The following is a 14,020-nucleotide window of genomic DNA, read 5'->3' on the forward strand; positions in this document are numbered from 1 at the left end:
CTGATAACATTTACTCAATATTACCATGGAAGCACGGAAGGTGATGGGTTGTAAAATGTAAAACTAGAATATCGTGCTTCTTCTCCATCCGTTCAGATTCAGACCCTTATAATTAATTGCACTTTCGATAGATGATTTCTCCTCTTCCTGACTTTTAATCTTTCCCCCCACGCTTCTATTTAACTACTCTTTCTTTCCTTGCTCTCTGGCTGTTATCCAACACCTTACAGCCAACTGATACGTAGTTTGATTACACAGAGACAGAATGGTTGGATGCGCTCTGACTGATGATGATAGGGCGGAAGTTGGCTTTCCTTCAAACGGGTCCGAAACTGTTGCTGTTTCAATCGGTCATGGCTCGCAGTCTGATGCGCCTTCTAATAAATCTCGAACTGTGGTTTTGGTTGGACGTACCGGAAACGGGAAAAGTGCAACTGGCAATAGCATTCTTGGAAGAGTGGCATTTACGCCCAGGGCTTGTTCCTTTTCTGCTGGTATTAGTTGCACTTGCGAGATGCAGACAAGAAAGCTGAGTGGCGGCCAGATGCTTAATGTCATCGATTCTCCTGGTACCTATTACGTTGTCTAATTATATCAAGTGAATGCGTGCCCCCAAAATATATAATGTTGCAATTGCAATTGTTTTTCTTAATCTAGCTGAATCCAAGGCCTTTAAACCTTGACAAAAATGACAGGTTTGTTTGATGTCTCATCCTGTGGTTCTGAATTTATTGGAGAAGTAATAGGCCAAGTCATCAATATGGCCAAGGATGGCATCGATGCCGTGCTTGTAGTCTTCTCAGTGAGGACTCGCTTTACCAAGGAAGAGGAGTCCGTTCTACGTGGTTTGCAGATTTTATGTGGGGAAAAAATTAGTGACTATGTTATTGTTGTGTTTACGGGAGGGGATTCGCTTGAAGAAGAGGGAGTCACCCTGGACGAATACTTAGGCCGTGAGTGCCCGGACCCTCTAAAGGTATATATTGTCTCACTGCTCTTTGCTCCAAACTAAATCAGAAAATTGTGGATTATACAGATGTTTATATATTCATGTTTAAATTAAAACGCCATGCCCTGCCCCATTTGTTGTTTATAAAGTTGTAATGTGGACTTGAACTATGGACGAACTTTCTAGCAGAATTATTGGGTGTGATACTGGTGTAGGAAATCCTGGGTCAATGTGGAAACCGAAAGGTTCTGTTTGACAATAAGACTAAGGATGAAGCGAAGAAATCTCGACAACTGGAACAACTTCTAAAACTTTTAGATGGCGTTATAGAGCTGAATCGTGGGCAGCCTTATAAAGGAAAACTAAATCTTGATAAGCTGAAGGTAACGATTGTACTGAATTTTTGTTTTGTTCTGTAAACAAGTGAAGCATGATCGTCGTTAGCTGTATCTTTGATTTTGATAGGAAGGGGGACTGAAACTCCGTGGGCAGACAGAAAAGGCTAATTCCATGAAAAGATGCATGATAGAGAGATCCGATTTTAAGGAGCATGTTCGAAGGTCAAGTGAAGAACAAGCCAAGAGGATGACCGAAATGGGTTGTGTGGATAACTATTCTTCCTGTCGTCGGTTACTAGAACAGCAATTGACAGACCTGAAAGCAACAAGGCTTAAGGCAGAAGAGGAAGCTGAAGCAAAACTGAGGGTGTTGAATGAACTTCGCAGCATTAGAAGGCAGAGGGAGATAATAGCTGCATTAAAAGATCAGAGTTGGATGTGGTGTGGCATTATGTAGTTGAGGATGCAATTTCTGGGTCGATTTAAATTTGCTATTTTTGTTCTGTATCTGTACGCTAATTTGCTTTTGTGGGTTTCGTTTGATTTCTTTCACCTGTTTTTAGTTTACTCACCAATGTGGACTCAAAAAGCAATGTTAAGTTGGTATGAAATTGTATTGACTAGGGTTGTTGAAGGCTTTAAGCAGTTAATTGTCCCTCTTCCCTTTCCTTCTCTCTTTTAACAGTGAAGCTAGTAGCTGCACTATCAATGTCACGTTTTTCTTTTTTTTTGGTTACGCACCATCACGAGTGCCCCCTACACAACATTCTTAACATTGTCCTATCAATGTCATATGTTAAACACAATATTTAACATATAATATAACTAAATAGATAGATATATAGATATAAATATAGAAACTTTCAATTTTTCTAAGCATTCACTAGTTTTACCGTAGTTATATCAACTAACATTCTTAACAATGTTGTTGGCAACATATACTTCTCCTCTTCCTTGTTGGCGACATAGTTTTTATCATTGAAGCAACATTTATTTGAGTTATATTCTTCCTTTTCTCTTTCTCTTTTTCTTTTTCACTAGGTGGAATCTATTACTAAGAAATCACTTTCAACATATTCTTCTTTGTTGTGTTCAATCTAAAATGAATCTAGATTTGAGACAATCTTGGAAGAAGAATGTTACAAATAAAACAGAGATAGCAAACCCCCTTTCAAGCCAAAATCACACACTGCTGAATAAACATCGATGGCCGAGAGTATAAAACAAATAACTCAAACACAACAGATGTCAAAAACAAAAAACGTAGCAAGATGCATGAGGTTTATGGTGGTTCACCCCAAATAGGGGCTACGTCCACTCGAGCTCTGGTGAGAAGAGCTCACTGCACTATATGAATAAATTCGATTACACCCATACAAACAAGATCAAAATTGGACAACCCTAGTTCTCTAAAACGCTCAAAAACTACTTAATACAGGTTAAGAGCTTACCTGAAACGAACTAGAGAACACAGAAGAATGAAAGGAATACGAAGATTATACAAATCATTTACAGAGAGAGAGAAAATAAAACCCTAACAAAATGAGCTACTCTTGGCCACCCCTTATTTTTTCTTCAACTTCCGATCCCTTCACCAATCTTGAGGCTACACGATAAATAAGGCAACTGGACGACTGCGATGGCAAAGGATAAAGGCAACAGCAACGGCTCGAATGTCATCGTGCAACAAAATCTGTAGCAAGCTAAGAGACAAAATTAAAGGGCTTGGGCTTGGGCTTGGGCCAAAAAGAGGCTGCCAAAGTGGCCATCTAGTGGGCGCTCAAAGGGAAGCCCACAGTTGCAAAGTGACGACCCCCCTCCCCCCCATCTTTTTGGCATCATTTGATGCTTCATTAAAACAACAAACTCCACCTTGAAGTATCAAATGTTTAGGAAACCAGATATGTCATATGAGTGCATCATGCTACAATTCTCACCCACACTACTCAAGATGGTTGAGGAATCAGCCATCATCGATATATATGCAGCAAGTTGGTTGCAGTCAATACCTTGGTGCCCATGTCTGCAAGATTGTTTGCTGTAAAAACTTTCTGGATACCCACAGTTCCATTGGCTATCATTTCCCTTACATAATGATATTTCACATCCACATGTTTGGTTCGATCATGATACACTGGATTTTTGGACAAATGGATGGCACTTTGCCTATCCGAGAAAACCACCACTTTGCTCTGAAACAAGTGAATTTCGTTGAGAATACCTTGAAGCCATATGGCTTCTTTGAAGGCATCAGTTATAGACACATACTCTGCCTCAGTAGAGGACAGGGCAACAAGTGGTTGCAGTTGAAACTTCCAGCTGATACAATTTCCACCCAAGGTAAAATAAAAGGCAGTGGTGGATTTTCTAGAATCTCGATCCCCTACAAAATCAGAGTCAACATACCCAACAAGATCAAGTGTATCAAACATTTTCTTAAAATTTGAACCAATACCTACAAAACCATTTATGTACCTAAGCAAATGTTTTAAAGCATCCCAATGAAGTTTCTCAGGGTTTGACATGAATCGACTGAGTAAGGAAATTGAATATGTAAGGTCGGGCCTGGTACTTGTCATTAAGTACATAATTGTTCCAATTACATTTGCATAAGGGACATTTTCCATTTCTGCAATTTCAAAATTGGATGTGGGACACTGAGATTTAGATAAAATAAAATGTCCAGCTAAGGGAACTGTAACAGTTTTACAATTTTGCATTCCAAATTTGTGAACAGCTTTTACCAAATAATCATGCTGATGTATTTTGAGGCTATTGTTGCTTCTATTCCTCTCAATTTTCATCATAATATTTTCTTAGCATGGCCTAAGTCTTTTATATCAAATGTTGTGTTTACCATTGATTTTAACTCCTTAATCTTTGAGTTAGACTTGCTAATTAGCAGGATATCATCTAGATACAATAGTAGATAAATAGGAATATCAGAGAGCGTAAAGTAAAAGCAATTGTCATATTGATTTCTAACAAAACCAGCCCCTAGAACAAAATTGTCAAATTTTTTATACCATTGTCTTGGGGCTTATTTTAAGCCATACAAGGATTTTTTCAACAAATAGACATAATTAGATTTATCTAAAACAACATAACTAGTAGGCTGAACCATGTAAATGTGTTCATCAAGGTCACCATACAAAAATGTTGTTTTAACATCTAACTGTTTAAGTTCTAAATCAAATTAAACTACAACTGCAAGCATCATGTGGATTGTCTTAAATTCAACCACAGGAGAAAAAATTTATGTATAGTCTATTCCCCCTTTGAGTGAACCCCTTAACTACTAGCACTACAAGAAAGATCAGTTTTAGTGACGAAAAAATTCGTCACTAAAAACATAAAATCTGTCATTAAAATTTTCTGTGATGGGTTTAGTAACAGGGTAATAAACCGTCACAAAATAGGGCGTTACAGAATTTTAGTGATGGGGTGAGGGTAACCCATCATAGATTTGTGATGGGAAAGCAATTCCGTCATAGATCTGTGATGGGTACAATACGCCCGTCACAGATCTATGATGGGGTAGTCCTATTCGTCACAAATCTATGACGGGGTACTGCCCTTCGCAGATCTGTGACGGGAATTGTTCCCGTCACATATCTGCGACAGGTGTATCACCTGTCACAGATCTGTGATAGCCAATCTGCGACGGAACACCCCGTCACAAATATTCTTAAATAAAAAAAGTAAATAATATTAATTTTATTTAAAAATAATAAAATTAATGCGACCAATCTGCGATGGGCTCACCCGTCGCAAATATTTTTAAATAAAAAAATTAATTTTGAAATAAAAATTATTAAAATAAATTATGTTTTCAATTTTTAAATTTATAAAATTAAAATTTATATTAGAATATTTTAAAAAATTAATATTTATTAAAATTAATATTTTCTTTTATAAGAATAAAAAAATTTAAAATAACAAGAATTTTTTTAAAAAATTTAAATAAAATATTAAAAATAACATTAAAAAATATTAATATTACCCACATTTACGTTAAAAATAAAACAAATTTAACATTAAAAAGAAAATTAATATTAATATTAATATTACCAACGTTTACATCATCAATGTTTACAACATTCAACTATAATCAATCGTCATTATTATTATCATTTTCATCTTCCTCATTGTCACCCTCGTCTTGATCAGCTACCAGGTCAAATCCACCTAGAACAGTTGACGGTCCAGCATTTGCAGTAGATTGTTTTGTTAATCTACTTATTACTATATTTATTTCTGACTGCCATGCATCACTTGTTCTTGCCATTGTCGTCGTAATTGTCGATTCTCAGCCCGAGATTCAAGCAACTCATCGTTTCATTGGGTGACTCTAAGTCTCATTTGTTCAAACTCTTGTGACATATTTGAAGATGATTGGCTAGAACGATTGGCGATAGATAGATATAACAAATTAGCTTTGGAGTCCAGCCTCTATATTCGACCATTTTTATTCTGACCACTAACAGCTTGATAGAAGAGGTTGTGTTCATTAACTGTAGGCGATGAGGACTCTCCGGTACTTACGGATGATGAAGATGCCTCCGCACTCAATCTGTCATATTTTTCATATAAAATTAAAACATTCATGTAAATTAATTAAGAAATTATTTTAAAATAAAAATTTTAATTTAATTTATAAAATACACTTACAGCGACGGCCTTAGATCTGTCATTGACCCACACTTCTTGTCCTTGATTATCTTTACCCGTGTGGGTTCTCTTGAAGAATTCAAACTCATTGGGCTTGCGATTCAATTCAGTTCCCTATATAAGAAATTAATAAATAATATAGTAAAATTGATCAAACTAAACTTATAATTTAAATAAATTAAAAAAATATAACTTAACATAAGTAATTACTAACCTTCTTCGAGTCAAAGAGAATGGAATGGACCCGCCAGTGTGGAGCGACCCATCGGTCTTGGAAGCACGATTTTTTTTTTTTATTTTGTGTGGCAATTTTTTTGTTGCTTTCTTCTGCCCACTTTGCATCAAGTGCCTTACGTACGTCGGGATCCATCCACATTGCTTGGTATTCCCTGCTTCTAATTCGATGCATATGGCTCCTAAAACTTCGTCTACCAGACTTATTCCATGTGAGCCATATGCGATCATTCTCCTCGGGTTGCCAAAAATACGTCTTCTACATTAAGTTAAGAAACATATATATATATATATAAGAATTTAAATACAAACTTATATTAATAAAGAATTATAAATTGACTTACGTTAAATTCTTCAAGCCACATCCTCCGTATTATTTCTGACACTTCATCCCAATGAATCCACAGTTCAGTGTATTGTGCTCTCCAAATCTTTCCCAGTTTGCTTGGTGGGCCACTCTCAGGGATAAAATTGTCAAACACAAAAGATATATATATATATATTAATTGAATGTATAATATAATTGCAAGTAATAAATTCAAAATAATAAATACGATACTCACTGATTACTCTATTCATCGCAAGATAAGCGTTTTCGACCATCTCCTCGGCTAGTGCCAACCGGGTCAGTTGGAATGGGCTCAGAGTGTTGTGCAGAAGCAAATGATGAATTGAGTCCTTGTGGTGTCGACATGAATGTGTATGGGGAAGGTCTGTCTGGCATATGAGAAGTTCCCCTAACATATTGGCCAATCGGTGGTACAACATCTGATGGATAGGAAGTAGGTGGAATACCATAATAACCCCATGACATCGTGGTTCTAGGATATGGAAACTGATGAGACATGGGAGCAAAAGGTTGTGAGGGTGGTTGTGGGGTGGTGACTGGAGATTGAATTGTGTGAAATGGACAATAGGTGTGGAGTCGGGAGAAGAATATTATGAACTAGAATTGGCATCTGGCAAAGGTGTGGTCCTATAAGATGTTCTACTTCTACCTCTTCCCCTACCCGAAGGTGTTGAATGTTTTGACATCTATTTTGACAATTATATATATATGAAAAACAAAATTACATTAACATCAAGGTCATCATACTAAAAGTACAGGTACACAAATTATTATCTTTAGTTTTACCTTTTACATCCATGATTGTATTGAAAAGATTATCAAAAATATTCTTCTCGATGTGCATGACATCTAAGTTGTGTCGGATAAGATTATCTTTCCAATATGGCAAGTCCCAAAAAATACTTTTTTTTTTGTCCAATTGTGTTGCACACCATATCCGATCATAACACAATCTTGTTGTTCTAAGATAGACGGGACATTACATACTTTACCAAATACGTTTTCTCCACTTAAACAAAGAGGTGGACAAGAATTATCAACTTTATTTTTTAGAAATTCAGTTGTATTCTTTCGAAAAGGGTGATCCATTGGCAAAAATTGTCGGTGACAATCAAAAAATGATGTTTTCCCACCGTACTTGAGATTAAAAGCTTTTGTGTTTTCCATACAATACGGGCATGCTAATCTAACTAATGTCATCCAACTAGATAACATTCCATATGCAGGAAAGTCATTGACGGTCCACAACAGAGCTGCTTTCATCATAAAATTTTGCTTTGTGGATATGCCATAAGTTAACACTCCTTCGTGCCAAAGCAATTTCAATTCATCAATTAAAGGCTGTAAAAATACGTTTATCTTACTTTTGGGATTTGAAGGACCAGGAATAATAACCGTTAAAAACATAAACTCTCTTTTCAAACATAATCCAAGAGGCAAATTATATGGGTCACAATTACTGGCTAACAAGAGTACGTGTGACCCGATTGACCATATGAAGTGAACCCATCTGCACACAAACCAAGCCTTACATTTCTAGGATCAGCAGAGAAGTCAGGATGTGTCCGATCAAAATATTTCCATGCTTCATCGTCAAACGGGTGAGACAATACCCCAAACTCTCTCCGATTTTCATAGTGCCATCTCATGTTCGAAGCAGTAATGGTTGAAGCATAGATTCTTTGCAATCTTGGTATGAGGGGTAAATACCACATTCTCTTAAAAGAAATTTCTTTAAATTTTCCTGTGCCTCTTCTTGCAGATTTAAAACGAGGATGATTTAAAACTTACAACTCGTCTCAAATTGATCATCCTTATAATATAACTTACAACTATTTGGACAATAATCGATCTTCTGACAACCAAGTCTAAGCTTAGAAACCAACTTTTTAGTATATGATAAAAGTCATCGGGCACACGATTACCAATTGGCATTGTATGTTGCATAAACTGCATGATTTCATTATAATAGCCTTCAGACATGTAATCAGATTTAATACTCAACATCCTATAACTGCAGCAGAAAGTTCACTCTCTACATCACAACCCAAGTGTAATAGGGATGGTGTAGCAGATAACATCTCATAAAATGCTTTTGCATTTTCATTAGGTGATTCCTCAATATTGTATGACTGATGATCACTTTCGCTAAACGCTCATTGCATTGTAGCAGGCCCATGTGAAGGTCTTGCCGCATCCATTACCATTTGCTCATATGGATTAAACTGATCTCTAAAATTATCTTCTCTATAATATTCATTTATAATAACATTTGGAGGCATTATTGGCATTTCTTCCCCATGGTTCGTCCAGTAATAATACTCTTTCATGAACCCATGCTTACAAAGATCTATTTTTACCTCATTAACTGGTTTAAACTTCAAACACTCACATTTTATACAAGTACATTTCAACACTCCTAGTCTTATGAAACTTTCTTGAGAAGATGCAAGTTGAATGAATTCATCGACACCAACATAAAATTCAAGAGTGATCCCACCCCTTCTTGGCATACACCTATTATCAATCCATCGACGATGCAACGGGGCTTCCATTTTCAATTCAAAATTGTATAACAAACACGCGCTAGTTCCTAATAGATAATTTATCCTGAAAATTAACCAAATTATATTTCATCATTCTAGACTATCATAGGTAACTGATAAATATAAATAAAAAATAAATATAATAATAAATAATTTATTGAGATAGATTTTGTATCTTTTTAATAAATTGAGATAATTAATAATTAAGATAAATTTTAATGTCTTTACTTAACTCTACATGTTTGAATTGAAATTTTCTAAAATACTTATTTAAATTTGTATTTCCTTTAATACTTAAACAATTATTAAAATTTTTATTTGTTACATTTTTTATTTTATTTTGATTGAGTAATTAAGAACATTATGGTTAAAATAGTGTATCTAATATATTTTCTAAGTTAGTTATAAATGTCTCACATTGAAATTTTAAATAAAAATATTAAAATCCATTAGTGTACTTATTTTATTTTATAACAATAAATTATATTTTTCATTAATAGTATTTTATTTTTAATATTGTATTTCTTATATATTTGAATTTAAATATTTATCTAATTTATTTCTCATGTAATTTTTAATTTTTAGTGTTTTATTTTAAATAAAAAACTTAAAATTTATACCTTTTTAATTTCTATTTTAATTTTTAAAATAATTATCTAATATATTTTGTACATTATTTTTAGATATTCTAATTTTACTTTTATTTATTATTTTTAATGTTTTAAATAGAAATTTTTTAAAATTTAATGCCTATATTTAATCTTATGGCAACAAAATATATGTTTTCATAAATATTATATTTACTTTTAGTATTTTATTTTGTACGTATTTTATTTAAAATTATAGTATTTTAAATTAACAATCTATTTTAAATTAAAAACAAAAAAATAAACTTTATTAATACAATTACATAACAAAATAACTAAAGAAATAATTTATAAACAATTAATAAAGTTCACATTTTAATTTCTAAACATTACAAATAATATAAACAATTAAAATAAAACTAAACTAATTAAAATAAAATAATCATTAAACTCAACTAACATACTAAACACAAAAATAAATTAACTATTAAACCAAACTAACGCAATTTAAACTTTTATTTCCTTTACTACTTAAACAATTATTAAAATTTTATTTGTTACATTTTTTATTTTATTTTGATTGAGTTATTAAGAATATTATGGTTAAATTTATTGTTATAAAAACTAATACATTTTTCACAGTAAAATTTTATTTTGTATTTTTAGTGTTTAATTTTAAATAAAAATATTAAAATTCGTTAGTGTGCTTATTTCATTTTATAACAATAAATTATACTTTTTTATTGTATTTTATTTTTAATATTGCATTCCTTATATATTTTAATTTAAATATTTATCTAATTAATTTCTCATGTTGTTTTTAATTTTTAGTGTTTTATTTTAAATAAAAATCTTAAAATCTATACCTTTTTAATTTTAATTTTTAAAATAATTATCTAATTTATTTCATATGTTAGTTTTAAAAATTTTAATTAAAATTTTATTTTTTATATTTTAAATAGAATTTTTTTAATTTTTTAATGTGTATACTTAATCTTATGACAATAAAATATATGCTTTCTTAAATAGTATGTTTATTTTTAGTATTTATTTTTTTATGTATTTTATTTAAAATTATAGTATTTTTCATTAAAAATCTATCTTAAATTAAAAATAAAAAATAAACATTATTTATATGTGTATGCTTAGAGTTGCACGGGTTATCCCTAGAACAATTACATATCAAAATAACTAAAGAATTAATTTATAAACAATTAATAAAGTTCACATTTTAATTTCTAAGCATTACAAATAATATAAACAATTAAACTAAAATTAAACTAATTAATATAAAATAATCATTAAACTCAACAACTAACATAAAATAAACTACTAAACTAACACAAAAATAAAATAACTATTAAACTAAACTAACACAAAATAACTACAACTAAACTAACATAAAATAATTAAAACTAAAACAAATTAAAAAACACAAAATAATTACCTCAACTAATGACAATAGCACTGAAGACAACAAAGATAATGGCACTGAAAACAGTCACAAAGTTGAGAGATAGCAACTGCAGAGAAGAGTAACAAAGAAGGAGAGAAAATTGAGAGAAAGAGAGGGGGGTGAAATGGTGTGAGGGGGGGAGCTCGTTTGGAGTGGGGAACCAGTGGGGGGGACCGATTTTTAAAGGGGAATTTTGTGACAGGGCTAACACGTCCCGTTGCAGTTTTGTGATGGGACATGTCAGCCCCGTCGCAGATTGCGACGGGACTAACATGTCCCATTGCAGTTTTACGACGGGGGCGTCAATCCCGTCACAGAATTGCGACGGGATGAAGACCCATCGCTGTTTTGTGATGAGAGCTTTATCCTGTTACTATTTTGCGACGGGACGCTGGATCCCGTCGCAGTACAGCGACGGGAGGGCCTATCCGTTGCTGATTTGCGATGGGATACGCCGTCTCGTCACTAATTTGTCACGGAAATAGCTGTCTAGTCGCAATTTTGTGACGGTAATTTCAAACCGTCACTAAACCACTTTAGTGGCGGCCTTCCATCACTAAACCCGTCACAAATTAGTGACGAGAGCATCCTCGTCACAAAACCCGTCACTAAAACTGATTTTCTTATAGTGTAGTCTTGCCTTATATCTAATAGGGTCATTAGAAGACATACCTTCTTTTAGTTTGAACATCCACTTACACTAGATTGACTTCTGATTTGCTAGATGAGGGACAAGAATCCAAGTTCTGTTGGCTATAAGGGAGGCCATTTCTTCATCCATGGCTTGCTATCGTTTTTGACTGTCCTTAGAGCTAATAGCCTTCTCATAAGAGGAAGGCTCATTGCTCTTCATTTCAACACTTGCTACCAAGGCATAATACACCAAGTCTGAATAAGCATACCTAGCAGGTGGTCTTACAGTCCTCTTACTTCTATCTCGGGTAAGTTGGTAATCACCAAGATCATATTGAGGGGAGTCATGCTGCTCCACCTCAATCTTAATTTCACCATTTTGTTCCTCATGATCAGAAGTCTGGTCTAAGTTTGTTATGAGTGAGGGATCATCTTCTGGTTGGGGTTCTGGTATAACTGGAGCACCAGGTGGGTTATCATTTATAGTTGGGTGCTCCACCTCAATTTCAGTTCCTCTTAACCTGATAAAATCATCTGTGTTACTATGTTGGTTTGTTTTTTCTGTTTTAGATAATTTGTAAGGGAAAATAGCTTCATTAAATATAACATCACAGCTGATAATAATTTTAACACCCTTATACTGTCTTTCCCATAGCCTATATCCTTTAGTCCCTTCCTATTACCCAACAAATACACACTTTGTGAATCTAGGTTCCAACTTACCTTCAGATTTGTGAGCATAGGCTTCATAGCAAAAAATTCTTAGGTATTTTAAATTTAACTTTCTTCCGGTCCACTTTTCTTCGGGGCATTTAAAATTAAGGGCAGTAGAAGGACTTCGATTTACTAGGTGTGAAGCTGTTGCTAATGCCTCTCGCTAGAAGGATTTATGTATACCAAAAGTGAACAAAAGGCACCTCACTTTTTCAATGAGGGTTCGGTTCATTCTTTCTGCTACCCCATTTTATTGGGGTGTATTTCTAACAGTTTTGTGTCTAAGCATACCCTAGGAATTGCAATATTCATCAAACTCTTTGTTAGATAATTCTAATCCATTATCTGTTCTAAAAGTTTTGATTTTTCTATCAGCTTGATTTTCTACTAAGATATTCCATGTTTTGAATTTCTCTAACGTCTGATCTTTTGTTTTTAACAGAAATATCCATACCTTCCTAGTAAAGTCATCTATAATTAAGAGGAAATACCTGTTACTGCCATGGGTGGGAACCTGGGAATGTCCCCACAGATCTGCATGTAAGTACTCAAGGCATGCCTTCGCCAGGTGAGTTCCCTTATGTAAACTCATCATGTGTTGCTTGCCTAGCACACATGGTTCACAAAAATCGAGGGACTCAGCAGACACTGAACCAAGGTATCCTTGGTTTGACAGTGCCTGCAAACCTTTCAGGCTCATGTGACCAAGTCTCAAGTGCCATAGTTCTGTCTTATCAATATTAACATAGCATGCAGAGTTTGATTTAACAAAGGAGTGAAAACAACCATTTAAAACATATAAACCATTTTTCTTTGCACCAGTTAGGATTAAATCTTCTCATTTAAAAACATTCATAGAACCATTTTCAGCTTTGTAAGAAAATCCTAACTCATCAAGAGTACCAAGAGAAATCAAGTTTCTTTTAAGACTAGGTACATATCTTACATCAGTGAGTGTTCTTACTTTTGTTGTCATGCAACTTAAGAGTAATATCTCATATACCTTGAACACAACATGAATGGTTGTTATCCATATAAACTATTCCACTTTCCTTATTATTAAAGTTATGAAACCAGTCAATATTAGGGCACATATGAAAAGAACATCTAGAGTCCATAATCCATTCATTTTTAATAGAACAAATAGATACATTAAGCAGCTCAACTAAACAGTTAGAACTACTAACTGTTACAGTTACATTACCCCTTATTTCTGTTTTCTCAAATAATCATAACAATATTTCTTTATATGTCCCCATTTCCTACAGTGGTAACACTTCCATTTTGTTTGTTTTCGTTTTCCCTTCTTGTCTTTCTTTTTTCCCTTCTACCCTGACCCATTAAATTGTTCAGCATTCCATGTATAATTTCTTTTATCAACATTTCCTTTTACAAAAAGTTATTCCCCATTTTCTTAGATGTGCTAAGTTCCAGTTCCCTAGCCTTAATACCAGAAATAACAAGCTCCATACTAAGGACTATACCAGTATAACGTAAAGCATGTTTTACAACATCATAGTCATCAGGCAATGAGTTTAATAGA

The 14,020-nt window shown here is 33.6% G+C and overlaps 1 protein-coding gene across 1 annotated transcript; it reads left to right on the plus strand.

Annotated features, from left to right (window-relative positions):
• Positions 1–265: 265 nt before the first annotated feature.
• Positions 266–1,744, plus strand: LOC127808529 (immune-associated nucleotide-binding protein 9-like). The gene is made up of 4 exons (XM_052347103.1): positions 266–569; positions 696–976; positions 1,165–1,332; positions 1,415–1,744. The coding sequence occupies exons 1-4, from the start codon at positions 266–268 to the stop codon at positions 1,742–1,744; spliced, it is 1,083 nt and encodes a 360-aa protein (XP_052203063.1).
• Positions 1,745–14,020: the final 12,276 nt, after the last annotated feature.

The sequence above is a fragment of the Diospyros lotus genome, chromosome 8, assembly GCF_014633365.1.
Source record: "Diospyros lotus cultivar Yz01 chromosome 8, ASM1463336v1, whole genome shotgun sequence".
Lineage (NCBI taxonomy): Eukaryota > Viridiplantae > Streptophyta > Magnoliopsida > Ericales > Ebenaceae > Diospyros > Diospyros lotus.